Raw genomic sequence first — 16,254 nt, forward strand, 5'->3', positions numbered from 1 at the left:
TTTTAGAGACTGCACAAGCCTGCATCACTCTACTTGTAACCCAACACCAGTAGGCATTTGTCAGAGTGAATGTACAGAATTAATGTACTGACAGGGATATAATGGATGGGCAGCATTTAGAAATAATGTACATGGAGTTATTACCTCAAAATGTGCAAACAGCACTGAAACATAGAACTGATATACTAACAAAGAATCAATACTGGAAACTTGTGAACTTCAGATTCCTTTGGTGTTGGTTGCAGTATTATAGGTCTTAAGAAGTCTTCAGTCACATGCAGGTTAACTTTAACTCTTTATTGACTCTTGGAACTATTTACAAATATACTGTAAAGGGTACAAGCTATGAGCTGCCTCCATTCTTGCTCTGTTGAACACAGCTCTGTTCAACAGGAGACTGACCTAGGATGCATGTCACATGCTCTCTCACATCACTGTGTGGTCTCAGTCCCACATTAATCCTACAGATGCCAGATCCTTATTCTATAATTTACAGCACAGAAGTTTCCTTATATCTATTTCAGAAAGCTACAAGGGTTGTTGTGGAAGGTGGCTGGTATGCCTGCCTCTAAGCCACAAGCTCCCCAGAATTTGATGGCTGAGGAAAGTGCATTCATAATGCAGCCACTCAGGCTGAGTGTCAACCTGCAAATCCTCCCAACACAGTCTAAGGGCAGGTGGTAAGAGCAGAAGAGATTCCTGGTCAGGAATGTGAAGGAAAGAACACTGGAACCACTACCACCATAGTTCAGCTGACAACATGATGTAAAAGTGTATGTTCCCACAGCAACAGTAACACACGCTACAAGGAGTGTATTGTGTTCAAATGGATTCATTTGCGATTCTTCCAGCAGATATATCAGCAGACTCTTTGCCAATATTGAGATGCTGTGTAATAGTCATCTGATTTGATATCATTGGTTGGATTCTTTGTTCCTGAGACTAAGTGTTGACCCCGGGGAAGGATTTGTTAAGTTGTACGACAGCAAAACTGGCACCATTCTTGGACCGATTCAATGACCATTAAGGGGCTAGCACCGGCGCCACGTGGAACACAATCAATTCCAATGAGAAATGGTGCCAGATTAGCCGGATCCATGATTTGCACTCAGGAGGCTGCCATATAAACACTTCACACCCCATACACACTATCCCAGTCAACAAGATGGCAACAAGAAACGTGGCCCCTAGGTTCACTGATGCTGAACTGGAGACCCTGCCAGACAACATGGAGGAGAGGCGATGACCCTGTACCACGCTCTGTGCCAGGCTACATGCAGGTTGTAGAGGTGGCAGTGCCATGGGCAACACCGTCCGGACCAGCCAGCAATACCGGAAGAAACTGCACAACCTCCTCGGGGCAGCCAAGGTGAGTAGGCAGCACTGTGATCCTGGCACCAACCCTCCTCCCACACACCCGTAACCACGCCCCCCCCCCCCCCCCACCACCACCACCACCTGGAGGGGGGCTGAACCCCCACCCTGCACCACATGCCAATACCCAAACCAGCCACTGTGGCCGGGTGCCTTGGCAACTGAAGCCACCGGTTACCCACCCCCTAAGCTGCATACACCCTGCCCCCGCCCCCAAGTGAAGGCCGCTCATAACCACCGGGAGCAGGAGAAGACTGGAGGGGTACTGCCGGACTTGTGGCCACTCAGCACAGCAGAACAGAGGGCACTGAACATGATCAATGGGCCCGAAGAAATCAGTCGCTGGGTGGAGGTAGGCATCGGGTAAGGAAGTGAAAAAAGTAGCAGTGTAGCAGAGTAGCAGTTCTCCATGGCATGGGTGTCACCTTCCACCACCACCAACCTCACACCACTTGCACACCAACACCACTCCTACACCACACCACCCTTACACCACTTGCACACCAACACCACTCCTACAGCACACCACCCTCACACCACTTCCACACCAACACCACTCCTACACCACACCACCCTCACACAACTTGCACACCAACACCAGTCCTACAGCACACCACCCTCACACCACCTGCACACCCTCCACCATGCCTACACCACCCCCACACCACCCTCATACACATCACCACTCAACACCACCCCCACAGCTCCACTCCACCACCACAACCACCTCGACACATCCTTCCCACCTCCCCAACACACCGCCTCCCCCCTCCCCTTCTCCAACACACCCGCACCACCCGCATTCCCTAACACCCCCCCAGCCCACAATGCAATCATGCATCCAGACTTGTGTCTTGCAGGAGCTGATGATGATGGGGTGGACCTTTCTGGTGTCCCTCGCCCCCGACCCCAGCAACAGCCAGAACTCCACATGCCGAGCAGTGACGAGGACACCGACACGGGCGGGAGCACTCAACCCACATCCCGAGACACCCTGGAGCTCGAGTCTGGGGATGACACAGATTTCCCATCATAGCTGTTTTCAACACCCTCCACCATCCCAGCGACACTCACCTCAGTTGAGCATATGAGTGAAGAGGCTCCTGGAGCACTATATGGTGCACACCAGACACATGCTCTGGTACAGCAGGTGGAGAGAGGAACTCGCGAGGGAGCGGACCATCAGAGGGCAGGCCGACCCCAGGGACTAGCTGCTGTCCAGACAGGTTTTGAGCTTCCAGAATGGACGGTCCCATCGATTGTGGAGATGCAGTCGCAGATCCAGGGACTACATGAGGGGTTGCCAGTGAGCATTCAGCATCTGCAGGTGCTGTTGGAGGAGTCCAACCACATGCAGGAGCAGGAGATATTGCCGACCATGCGCCACCCAGGCCAACACACTGGGGGCAAAGGTTGTGGAAATGGATCAACATGTCCAAGGCCTGGAGCACGTATTGCAGGCAGAGGCCAAGGTCCAAGACAGGGCTCCTGTATGACTGGCAGCTATGTACCACAGCCACCTGGACATTGCAGCGACACTCTTGAGCCTGGCCCAGTCACAGCGACCATGGCTGAGAGTATTGATGGTATTGCCCGGGTGCTGGCCAACGTGGCACAGACAGAGAGTGAGGGGGTCCGGTCCCTTGGGAGACAGCGCAGTCCCTGACTGATGTGGCACACATCATGATGTGTGTCTGTGTCCTGCTACCAGTTCTGCCTTCCGTGAAGTGTGTCCTCACTTCCTGTCCCGGTGTATTTATAGCTCTCCCATTCTCCCTCTAGTGCTTGCTCAGTTGTATTGCATCCACTCAGATCTACAATCACCACATCCCCCTTTTTGTCTTTACATATTTTCTGTACATCGTTAAAGAAAATTGTACAAAACAGTTACTTATGATATGTGTATCTATACAAGTGATGGTGCTATTGCATATTTTACAAAGCCAATTTATATTTATGAGTCCACTCTTAATAAAAACATTTATGAGTCCAAACTTGATGAATTTGTTCACTGAGTTTTTTCTTTTGCTGTTGTTGACGTGGTGAATGTTGTCGGTGTTCTTGTTATTTTAAGTAACCAGTGCGTCATCCCGAGGTGTTTGCATGGTCAAACCACTGATGTTGACTGACATGGACTTTTTTCTGTGCTTGTGGTATCGATTTATTATGTCATCTGCCTTGAAAGCTGGTGTGCTTGCTTGTTCTGGAGCAGATGTGAGTTTTTGCGATTCGTTGTCATTGTTTTGCAGTGTGCTGTGGCATTGTCCTTCATATGCAGAGTTGTACCATTTTGTACAAGTCGTTGTTTCATTGCTGTTGTTTCTGTCGTTCCTGTCTTTGTTGTTTTCGTTGCCGTTCTTGTTGCTGTTTTTGTCGTTTCTGTCTTTGTTGTTGTCGCTATCTTTGTTATGCTTCTTGTTGGTTTTGTTGTTCTTCTTGTAGTTTTTGTCGTTGTGCTTGTGGTTTTTGTTGGTGCTGTTGTTCTTGTTTCTGCAGTGCTTCTTGCGATTTTTGTTGTTCTTATCGCGCTTCATGTTGCTTTTGTTCTTGCTGTTGTTGTTCTCGTTTCTGCTGTGCTTCTTTTGGCTTTTGTTTTTCTTTTTATGCTCAATGAGTGTCCCGTGTGGATAATTTGAGTCTTTGCTTTTTTGGTGCTCCTCTTCTGGAGTCAAATTCTTCACGATTTCATTTGACGCGGTCTCTCTGGACTCTTGGTGCTCCTCTTCCGGAGTAAAAATCTTCATGATTTCAATTGACGTGGTCTCTCTGGACTCTTGGCGCTCCTTTTCTGGAGTCAAAATCTTCATGGTTTCTGTTGATGTGGTCTCACTGGACTCTTGGTGCTCCTCTTCTGGAGTCAAAATCTGGATGGTTTCTATTGGCGTGGTCTCTCTGGACTCTTGGGTGACCCTACTCTGTGCTTCTGTACAGACAAGCTGAGAACTGTCAGTCTCGCTGTGATCCTGTACCTCCTGTATGTCGAGTGTGATCATCTTGTCACTGTTTTCGCATGCAGTGGGTAGATGTACATTGTCTTCTTCTTGTTCATGTGAGCTTGGTAGACTTTCATAGTTTGCTTGTGGTTGCTCAGATATGGCGGGTTGACCTTCATGGTCTTGTTCATGCATGGTGTTCACCAGGGAGTGTTTGCTTGCTTCCCTTTTGGAGTCTTTCATCACTCTCACTGTGGAGCCTGTCATCGCTCTCTCTGTGGGGTCTTTCTGTGCTCTCTGTGTGGCGTCGTCTTCATCTTGGGTATTGCTGTCATCCAATGTATCGACGATCTGCCATGGCACCATGGTGTTGGATTCATCTACCACGAGTAGATTTATGTTGAGCTTTGCGACCGTGTCGCTGATGCTGTGATCAGCATATCCGAATAACTCAGCCATGTCTGAGTAGTATTCTTCAAAAACCAAATCATCTTGGTTGGATTCATCTACCACGAGTAGATTCGTGTTGAGCTTTGCGACCGTGTCGCTGATGCTGTGATCAGCATATCCGAATAGCTCAGCCATGTCTGAGTAGTATTCTTCGAAAACCAAATCATCTTGGTTGGATTCATCTACCACGAGTAGATTCATGTTGAGCTTTGCGACCGTGTCGCTGATGCTGTGATCAGCATATCCGAATAACTCAGCCATGTCTGAGTAGTATTCTTCGAAAAACAAATCATCTTTTTTTGTTTCGGATTTCTTTTTGTTCTTTTCACTTTGGGTGGTGCAGACTGCTTTTTCCAAGGTGTAGTGCGAGTTGTTTTCAACTGCTGGTTTAAGTTGAGGCGTTTTTTTGTCTTCTGATGCAAGAAAGTTTGGTTTTACCGCTTTAAGTATCTTGTTTTCAATTATCGGGCATTTCCCTTTTAAGTAGGCATGGTCCGGATGCTCAGACGTCATGACGCTCGTGACATCATGCGTAGGTATCAATTGCGCATGCGCAAATCGGCCTTCCTTTACTGAGCGATTTTGTGTCCAGTGCGCAGGCGCGGCTTGCGCATGTGCATAACGATCCGCGACCAAAACATTTTGAGACTGCGCATGCGCGGCTTTTTTAAACTGCGCATGCGCCACGATAAACGGGTGATTGTAACTGCGCATGCGCGACTTCCGTTTCCTGCGCATGCGCAGACGCCGATTTTAGTTCTTTGTGCCCCAGAGACTGTAAAATGTGCTCCGACGCCATTTTATTGCGGATTTCAGCGGATTTTCTTTCTGAAAGTTGTAAGTTACCTTTTCCTTTCGATCTGGACTGGATTTCAGCATTTTGGCTTTGTGGAAAATTCAAGTTATTTCTTCTTTTGATCTGTACTTTTCACTCGCGATTTCTTGACTGAAGCCTTTCTGTTTGTAGAGTTTTGCATCACTCAGTCTCTGTGCAATTTGGCCTCTGAGCATACCGTGCTGTTCAAATTCCTTACAGTACTCTTCAAATTTGTTTAGTATTGTTTTTAAGTTGTTGCTGTCTTCAGCTTTTGAGTATTTAAATCCATTATAAACTTTCCTAGCTTCATGTCTTGCGATGAGCATTGCTGTTTTAATTTCATCTGAGGCTGGTGCTACATCATTAGCTATGATATATAAATCGAACATTTGTTTAAACATTTCCCAGACATTTCTTACATTGCCAGTCATGTCCAGCTGACGTGGGGTTCCAAGCCACATCCTCGAATAAGCGATGTATTCCCAAGTCAAATGTCTAGTAGGAGATTGCCATGCCATTTGTTCTTTCTGTATCTGCAGCTGAGTTGTCCTGTAGTAAGCGTCTGGAGCCAATCCTGGTACCATGTGTTGTTCCTCGTGTCTTAATAAAGCTCGTAGTCTCAAAGTTGGAGAAGATGATTTATTGTGAATTCGTTCTCTCTTCAGAGTTTAACTTACGGCTACCTCAAATGCTGCCTGCTTGTGTGTCTATGTCCTGCTACCAGTTCTGCCTTTCATGAAGGGTGTCCTCACTTCCTGTCCTGGTGTATTTATAGCTCTTCCGTGCTCCCTCTAGTGCTTGCTCAGTTGTATTGCATCTACTCAGATCTACAATCACCACAATGGTCACACGCCAGCAGCATGTTCATCGAGTGGAACCACTTTTGGTTTGTGAAGATCAGCCTATCATCTGCAGGTGCTCAAATGGTGGCACGCATCCTGTCCATCACCCCCTGGACCCGGGGAATCTCAGCGATGGCAATGAACCCCACTGCCTGGGTATCCTGGTGGGCTTGGTCCACATTGAAATTGATGTATTATGCTGACTGGGCACCGATTCTGGACAGATTCCTACTCGGTTTTATATTTTAAATTATGACTGATCTAAAATATATATATTACTCTTGAATCCACCAGGATGATAAAATGACTAATAGTCTTCTTGTTGAAAGATGAACTATTTAATGAGTAATAAAATAATAAACTGTGCGTCCTTTTACTCAATACCAAACTAACAATAAAGAAATAAAGTACAATACAGATAACTATATATAACTATACACTATTATAACAAACTAGTTCTCTCACTCTAGTGATTCTATGTCTTGCTTATTCACTGTTCTGAATCATCTGCATCATCATCTGACTTAGAAAAAGTGGGAATCCAGTCTTTATAGTATCTGATTGTGAGACATCTAGTGTTGAAATGACTTTACTATATTTACATACATTGAGCATGTATATTGATACCTGAATATCACTACATCCCCCTTTCTTTTTAACATTTTCTTTGAAATATTTTAAAAGAAAATTGACATAAGAAATGCAGCATAAACAGTATACAGTAATCACTAGATTATTGAAAAGTTCCCAAATTCAGACGATTGGATCTTCTTCTCCTTGCTGATCTTCTCAACTTCAAAGGTGATGAAGAATTCTCCAGTTTGTTGTGAATCAGTACATTTAATTGCATTCTTCTTTCAAGTTGTTTGGAAACAGTCTGGTTCAAATCAAGATCTGGAAAAATGTTGACAGTATCTTTGACCTGAAGTAGATTGCTTCTATTTCTTCTTAGAATGGTCCCATCAGAAATTCTGACCAGATAAGATCTTGGTAAGAATTGCCTAATTATGTGAGCTTTCTCAGACCAACCTCCTTCCAGAAGTCTGAATCTAACTATATCATCATCAGATAGAGTGGACAGTTCTTTCAAATGTTGATCAAAATATATTTTCTGACTCATTTTCTGTTGTTGCATTCGTTTAAAAAGATTTTGTTGTTCTTGATCAGGAAAGTGTAATCGAAGTAATGTTGTCTCAACACTCTGTTGTATAACATTTGAGATGGAGATAAGCCTGTTGATGGAGAAGGTGTTTTGTAATTGAGTAAAGCTAAGTAAAAATCAGAATCATATTCTTTAGATTTGCTAAGTAGTTGTTTCATGATGTGAACACCTTTCCCTGCTTTTCCATTTGATTGCGAAAAGTGTGGGCTTGAAGTAACATGTTGAAAGTTGTATTTTAATGAGAAATTATGCTATTCATGGCTTGATAAACAAGGGCCATTGGCAGACACTACGAAACTGGGAATACCATGTCTTGCAAATATGTCCTTGCATGCCTTTATGACATTGCTGATGTGATTTCGTTCAGTTTCACTAACTCAGGAAAATTGGAAAAATAGTCAATGACTACAAGATAGTCTTTTCCAAAAAAGTGAAAAAGGTCCTTGATCCATGGTGATGTTACTACGTTGCAGTGGTTGTTTGCATTGCTGACTTTGATGGGATTGACATGTTGAACACAATGATATCATGTTCGCAATATCATTGTTGATACCAGGCCAATTGATAGACTAACTGACACGTCTTCGACATTTTTTAATGCCTAGATGACCCTCATGTAATCTCATCAGCATTTCAGAATGCATGCTTTGTGGAATTACATTGGGATCTTATCTCAGCAGTATACCATCAACAATCGTCAGTTCTGACTGAATGGATTGATATTGCAGACAATTACCTTTGGGCCACCCTTCTTGAAGATGTTTCATAACTTTCATCAATGTGGTATCTTTCTGTGTTTCAATGCAAATTTGCTGAAATTTAACATCTGATACGGGTAGTAATGTGAATCAACATCATTGATAGATTCTTCTTGGAGAATGTCAGTGTTGACTGACCTAGATAAAGTATCAGCAATTACTAATGCTTTACCTGGTGTGTACTTCAGTGTGAAATCGTATTTTCTCAATTCCATCGTTAATGTCTGGGAGTCCTGTCATTTTAGAGTTTTGTTCTATGATGTGTCAGTTTCCACTGTAACTTTGGGTAGACCATGGCCAGGATTCTCCGCTATCCGGCGGGGCGGGCCGTATGGCGCCGAGGAGTGGCATGAACCACTCCGGCATCGGGCCGCCCGGAAGGTGCCGAATCCTCCGCACCTTCAGGGGCTAGGCCGGTGCCAGCGGGGTTGGCGCTGTGCCACCCGGCGCCTAAGGGCCACCTCCGGCCGGCATGAGTTGGCATATGCGCGGGAGCACCAGCGAGTTCTGGTGTGATCACAGCGCATGCGCAGGGGGGTTCTTCTCCACGCCGGCCATGGCGGACCGTTACAGCAGCCGGCGCGGAGTGAAAGAATGCCTTCACGGCACAGGCCCGCCGACAGATCAGTGGGCCCCGATCGTGGGCCAGGCCACAGTGGGGGACCCCCCCGGGGCCGGATCCCCCCGCGCCCCCCCGAGGACTCCGCAGGCCCGCCCGCAGAGCCATATCCCACCGGTAAGGATCTTGTTTGATTTACGCCGGCGGGACTGGCCAAAAATGGGCGGCCACTCGGCCCATCGTGGAGCAGGGAATCGCGGGGGGGGGGGGGGGGGGGGGGGACCACTGCCAACGGCCCCCAACCAGCGCAGCGCGATTCCCGCCCCCGCCGAAAAACTGGCACCAGAGAATCCGGCAGTCGGCTTTGGGGCGGGATTCACACCCCACCCCCCCCCCCCGGCGATTCTCCGGCCCGGCGGGAGGTCGGAGAATCCTACCCCATAAATGTAGTCGTGGAATTTGGAAATCCCCGTGACTAACATTTGACATTCTTTTTCGATCTGGGGGTATCTACACTCAGTGTCAGTCATTGATCTTGACGTATAGGCAATAGGAACCCAATTATCAAAACAGCCTCGTTGCAGGAAACAGCACCAATGCCAATTTTACTTGCATCAGTTGAAATTTTGGTTGGTTTTGTAGGATCAAAGAATGATAAACATGGAGCTTGTATCAATTGTTGTGACAAATCAGTCCATTCTGCAGTATGTTTGTCAGTCCAGATGAATTCTGTGTTCTTTCTGATCAATTGACGATAGCGCGGATAGATTTGAAATGAACTTTCCTAGAAAGTTGACAAATCCGGTGAAGCGTAAGACAGCCTTTCCATCTTTGGGAATTTGCATTGCCTTGATAGCTTGCAGTTTGTCTTTCTGGTTTAATGCCTTCAGCCGTTATGTTGTCACCTAGGAATTTTAAAGATGAGGCGGCAAACATGTACTTGGCCTTGTTTAACTTTAAACTGTAGTTGGCAATTCTCTTGAAAACCTCCTGAAAACGCTGGATATGCTCTTCAGGCGTTGCTGACGATTATATCATCAACTAAACTCAAACTCCTTCTATGTTCTCGGTCATCTGTTCCATTGTTCTGTGAAAAATTTCAGAAGCAGATATGATACCAAAAGGCATCCTATTGAAACAGTACCTTCCAAAGGGTGTATTAAAAGTACAAAGACATTTGCTGGAGTCTTCTAACTGCATCTGACAAAATCCTTGAGGCGCATCAAGCTTCGCAAATATTTTAGCATTTGCCATCTCAGCAGTGATATCTTCCTTCTTCGGTATTGGATAATGCGCTCTCTTGATACTTTTACAGAGATCTTTTGGGTCCATACAGATTCTTATTTCACCTGTCGGTTTCTTGACACAGACTAGGGAGCTTACTCAGTCAGTAGGTCGAGTAACCTTAGAGATTATTCCTTGAGTTTGAAGTCTTGACAATTCAGCTTTCAGTCAATCTTTAAAGTGGAGCAGAAACACGTCTAGGTGGATGGATCACTGATCTAGCATCCTTTTTCAGTTGGATTTTGTACTGAAAAGGTAACCTCGAAAAACATTTGGGTATTGCTGTAAGAGTTGCTGAACATCATCAGTGAGTGCACTTGATTGAAAGATATTCATGAAGATTCTCTGTATGAGGTGCAAATCTTTGCATGCTTGTGCTCCAAGTAATGATGAACGACTATCATTGACAATCTCGAACCTTACTTGTTGTTGAATGTCTCTGTGACACTTAGGTAGCAGGATCCATGTGAGGAAATGGGGTTGCCATTGTAATCACGCAATGAGCATTCTGGAGGAATCATTTCATAATGACTCTTGATCTTGGACCAGGTCCTTGGAATTCAAAAGATTCACCGAGGTGCCGGTATCCAATTTAAAAGTGATTGGAATTGTGTTAATATACACAGTAGTCATCCACTTCTTGCTTACTATGTTGAATTTTTGTTCTTCCATTGCTTGAAGATTTTTCTCATACTCTCGATGAGGTAACTTCATTGTTTTAAGATGATCCCTGCTTGCTTGTGGATCATGCTTGATGGACGAATCAACTACACCAACGAAGAAAGTATTTTGAGAAAATAGCGTCATCTTCCGCGAAATCTTCTTGAGTGTTGATTTCTTCTGTTTTGTCCACAGCTCGTAATTTGTGATACTTTTTGTTTGTAGGAGGAATGTATGTAGCAGTTGATTGACACTGTGAAGCATAATGGTTGAGTTTCTGACATTTTAAACATTGTTTGCCAAAAGCTGGACAATTCCCCTTTAAGTGGGTTTTACCACATCTGCCGCACGTTATTACATTGTCGTCATGATGTAATTGTGATCTCCACGCATCTGCAGACTTCTTCTTGAACGTCACGCATTTTGGTGTGTAGTGCGCATGTGCAGAGCTCGAAAATGCTTGCAGAGGATAGCTTCCATTCCTTACAGATTACTGCTTTGCGTGCGACACTATTTTAATTTTTCTGCCTCGTGGTAGAGATTTGCACTTTTTAACCGTTGGATAAAATGCTAGATACTGGCTTCAGGTCAGTTCTGCTGATATACATTTGTCAATAGCGATTTGTACAGTTAAATCTTTTTGACGAATTAACGCTTCTCTGACATTATCATCAAGTATACCATATACTATTTGATACACGTGAGTCATGCAGATTTTCATAGTTACACGTTTTAGTTAAAAGCTTGAGATCTGTGATGAAATTATTCACAGGTTCACCAGTTTTTTGAATTCTCCAAAGAAATTTCAGGCGTTCTAAAATTTCATTTGTTTGCAATTTACAATGTTCATCAAGCTTCGCTATCACTTGATCAAATTTAGTTTATCTTCACCAGCACTGAAATTAAATGAGTTTAATATTTCGATTGCTTGCTGTCCTGCAAGCGATAGAAATAACGCAATCCTTCTAGCTTCTGGTGGTGCACTTAAATCAGCAGCTTCTAGGTAAAGTTGAAATTGCTACTTGAACAACTTCCAATTTAAATTTAAATTACCAGTGGTCTTTAGCTGTCTGGTACTTGAACTTGCTCCATTAATAGGTTGTTTGCATCAAAGTTTTCAAAGTTGCGATGATTGCTCTAATCGAATAGTTAAATCGGTTCATTCTTTTTTCTTTCTTCTATTCTACACTAAATCTTCGTTAGTCTTACTTAACTGATTTAAAACTCGCTGGTACCATGTTATATTTTAAATTATGACTTATCTAAAATATATATATTACTCTTGAATCCACCAGGATGATAAAATGACCAATAGTCTTCTTGTTGAAAGATTAACTATTTAATGAGTAATAAAATAATAAACTGTATGTCCCTTTACTCAATACTAAACTAACAATAAAGAAATAAGGTACAATACAGATAACTATATAACTATACACTATTACAACAAACTGGTTCTAACTTCTCTCACGCTAGCTATTCTATGTCTTGCTTCATGTTCTGAATCATCTGCATCATCATCTGACTTAGAAAAGGCAGGAATCAGTTCTTATAGTATCTGACTGTGAGTCATCTAGTGTTGAAATGACTGTACTACATTTACATACATTGATCATGTATATTGATATCTGAATATCACTACACTCGGCATCTGGAAAGAGCTCGTGATGTAGACGTTCAGGGCGACCAGCGCCTTGACGGTCACCAGTAGCGGGTGTCCTTCCCCCCATTCCCCCACAGTGCCAGGTGCATCATGATACGGCAGATATATCACACTGTCCCCCTGCTCAGCCGGAGTCATCGACAGCATGCCCAGAACGGCAGCTCCTTGAATGACAGGCACTGCCGGCACATACGAGGCCTCATGCGGCACCTCCTTTGCACCACCTCCTCCTCCTCCTCCTCTGCCTGTTGTGTGGCCAGCTCGCCATCCTCAGCAGCTGCCTCCTGTTCCTCTGGACAGACTCCACCGTAGTGCATCTCCCAGGGCCGCAGCGACTAGGAGGATGGCCACCATTGCTGGTTGAATTCCAATATCCCCAGTATTTCACGAGGTGAAAGACTGACATGTTAGCGTGGTCCATAACCCCATGCCCAACCAGGTCCAACGGGCTACATGGTGGCCCCGGTTTGCATTTCAGACCCCAACCTCGCATGTCCCTCCCCCATTTCACGCACCACTGGCCCCATCGGTGTCTGGCACCATGTGGGCCTCTGGCCTGGCATCCATCCCTGCTAGCAGGGATACCATCGGCTGACATGGTCCTTGCCAGCAGTACGGTCCACGGCCCCCGTCTGATGCCCCCTTACAGGGACTACTGTGGGCATTGCTCTTGGGCGGTCCGCGTGCTGCCCCGCCAGTCGGTGGTGGCCATTTGGGGGGAGGGGTGGCATGGCGGAGGGTGGAGCACAGGGTGGGGGCTGGGGTGCAGACGAGGTGTGGTGGGGACACCCATACAGCTGGTGGAACTCTGCAGAACCACGGGCCACGGTGAGTGGTCAGTGGGATGCGCAGAAAGATGGCTGCCTTGCAGGCAGTGGCAATGACTGTCCATGCCTGGACACTGCTCCAGTTCTGTGCAAGTCACCCCGGTCCCATGACCCATCATCCCCCCTTCGCCCTGGCAGAGGTTCCCCCAGCTAGCCCAGCCAGTGTCAGGACCAGCAGCCCACGGTCATGCCTCTGCATGTCCTACCTCCATTCTCTCCCTCATCAGCCACGGCGCCTGTGTCCCAACTTTTAAAAGCACAAGTGAACCTCGTCGTCAGGAATTCCCCCGGTGGAGGATAAGAATCGCAGAGGCCCCAGAGAATATCGGGTCAGGCCCGTTAATGATATGCAAACAGCGTTTACTGTACGTGTGGAGTGAAACGCAGTGGTGCAGCTGTTGATGCACCAGAGAATTGCAATTTGGCATGAACCTGGCACCCGCCACAATTTTGGCATCAGAACCGATTCTCCATTGATCGGCCTTCCCAGTTTCGGCGTCGGCCAACAGAGAAACCCGCCCTATAAGACAATGTTGTCGAGGAAAATACTCGGGTTCAGTCGACCAGGCTAGATGGAATTGAGGTTCAAAAGGAGGAGGTGTTAGCAATTTTGGAAAATGTCAAAATAGATAAGTCCCCTGGGCCAGATGGGATTTATCCTAGGATTCTCTGGGAAGCCAGGGAGGAGATTGCAGAGCCTTTGTCCTTGATCTTTATGTCGTCTTTGTCGACAGAAATAGTGCCGGAAGACTGGAGGATAGCAAATGTTGTCCCCTTGTTCAAGAAGGGGAGTAGAGCCAACCCTGGTAATTATAGATCTGTGAGTCTTACTTCGGTTGTGGGTAAAATGTTGGAAAAGGTTATAAGAGATAGGGTTTATAATCATCGTGAAAAGAACAAGTTGATTAGCGATAGTCAACACGGTTTTGTGAAGGGTAGGTCATGCCTCACAAACCTTATTGAGTTTTTTGAGAAGGTGACCAAACAGGTGGATGAGGGTAAAGAGGTTGATGTGGTGTATATGGATTTCAGTAAGGCGTTGATAAGGTTCCCCACGGTAGGCTATTGCAGAAAATACGGAAGTATGGGATTGAAGGTGATTTAGCGGTTTGGATCAGTAATTGGCTAGCTGAAAGAAGACAGAGGGTGGTGGTCGATGGCAAATGTTCATCCTGGAGTTCAGTTACTAGTGGTGTACCGCAAGGATCTGTTTTGGGGCCACTGCTGTTTGTCATTTTATAAATGACCTGGAAGAGGGTGTAGAAGGATGGGTTAGTAAATTTGCAGATGACACGAAGGTCGGTGGAGTTGTGGATAGTGCTGAAGGATGTTATAGGATACAGAGGGACATAGATAAGCTGCAGAGCTGGGCTCAGAGGTGGCAGATGGAGTTTAATGCGGAAAAGTGTGAGGTGGTTCACTTTGGAAGGAGTAACAGGAATACAGAGTACTGGGCTAATGGCAAGATTCTTGGTAGTGTAGATGAACAGAGAGATCTCGGCATCCAGGTACATAAATCCCTGAAAGTTGCCACCCAGGTTAATAGGGCTGTTAAGAAGGCATATGGTGTGCTAGCCTTTATCAGTAGGGGGATTGAGTTTTGGAGCCACAAGGTCATGCTGCAGCTGTACATAACTCTGGTGCGGCTGCTCCTGGAGTACTGCGTGCAGTTCTGGTCACCACATTATAGGAAGGATGTGGAAACTTTGGAAAGGGTTCAGAGGAGATTTACTAGGATGTTGCCTGGTATGGAGGGAAGGTCTTACGAGGAAAGGCTCAGGGACTTGAGGTTGTTTTCGTTAGAGAGGAGAAGGCTGAGAGGTGACTTAATAGAGACATATAAGATAGTCAGAGGGTTAGATAGGGTGGACAGTGAGAGTCTCTTTCCTCGGATGGTGATGACCAACACGAGGGGACATAGCTTTAAATTGAGGGGTGGTAGATATAGGACAGATGTCAGAGGCAGTTTCCTTACTTAGAGAGTAGTAGGGGTGTGGAAGGCCCTGCCTGCAACAGTAGTAGACTCGCCAACTTTAAGGGCATTTAAGTGGTCACTGGATAGACATATGGATGAAAATGGAATAGTGTAGGTCAGATAGGCTTCAGATGGTTTCACAGGTCGGCGCAACATTGAGGGCCGAACGGCCCGTACTGCGCTGTAATGTTCTATGTTCTATATGTGTTTGACATTATGACCCGAAATCAAAATTAACCCCTTTAAGTCAGGTCTGTACGAATTTCATAATTAATACACTGCTTGAATTCTGTGATAATTGATTCCATTGATGCTTTCTCAGCCACGATCTACTGACTGGATATTAATCTACTAGTTAGGGCGAATCATACAACGTCCAGGCTATATTCTGCACATCACCATTATACAAACATGCAAATATAAAAGACAAAGAAATGAACAAAAGAATAAAGCCCTACTAATTGGGGCTAAAATCATTAAAACGACTTACCCATTCATAATTGCTTGTAAACCTCGGATTACATACAAGTCATTGCAGAAATTCCGACCCTCACCTCGATTATCAGACTCACAGGTTTCCTCATCTGAAACATCTGCGCAGTCCTTGTCACCATTGCACAGTAAACGTCTGTTAATACATCGACCTAAAAAAATATTCATTATGATTTTAAACATGAATTTCACATATTGATTATTTTAGTTTACAAAATCATTTTGAATGTTTTCAAACGCTATGTTTGGTATCACTTCATCAAACATTCTGAGGTATATCATCTTTCTAAAGACTCTCTTCAAGCTTCATGCTGTTCTGCTCCATTATCTCTCATCTCGCCTTCTCTGCAATTAAATATTATTTATTTTCTTGAACTTTTAGTTCAGATAATTTCATTTCATTTTTCATGAGTTATACCCAGATTGTAAAAATAAACTTAATGTGAAGAAAATAGTGT

At 45.1% G+C, this 16,254-nt stretch overlaps 1 protein-coding gene across 1 annotated transcript in view; it reads right to left on the reverse strand.

Annotated features, from left to right (window-relative positions):
- LOC119964631 (complement component C8 alpha chain-like) overlaps positions 1–16,254 on the reverse strand; it is a 98,225-nt gene that overhangs the window by 36,324 nt on the left and 45,647 nt on the right. Inside the window, exon 4 of the mRNA XM_038794370.1 lies at positions 15,795–15,948. Within this exon, the coding sequence (XP_038650298.1) occupies positions 15,795–15,948 (154 nt within the window). The remainder of the gene's footprint in view (positions 1–15,794; positions 15,949–16,254) is intronic.

This window comes from Scyliorhinus canicula, chromosome 4, assembly GCF_902713615.1.
Source record: "Scyliorhinus canicula chromosome 4, sScyCan1.1, whole genome shotgun sequence".
NCBI lineage: Eukaryota > Metazoa > Chordata > Chondrichthyes > Carcharhiniformes > Scyliorhinidae > Scyliorhinus > Scyliorhinus canicula.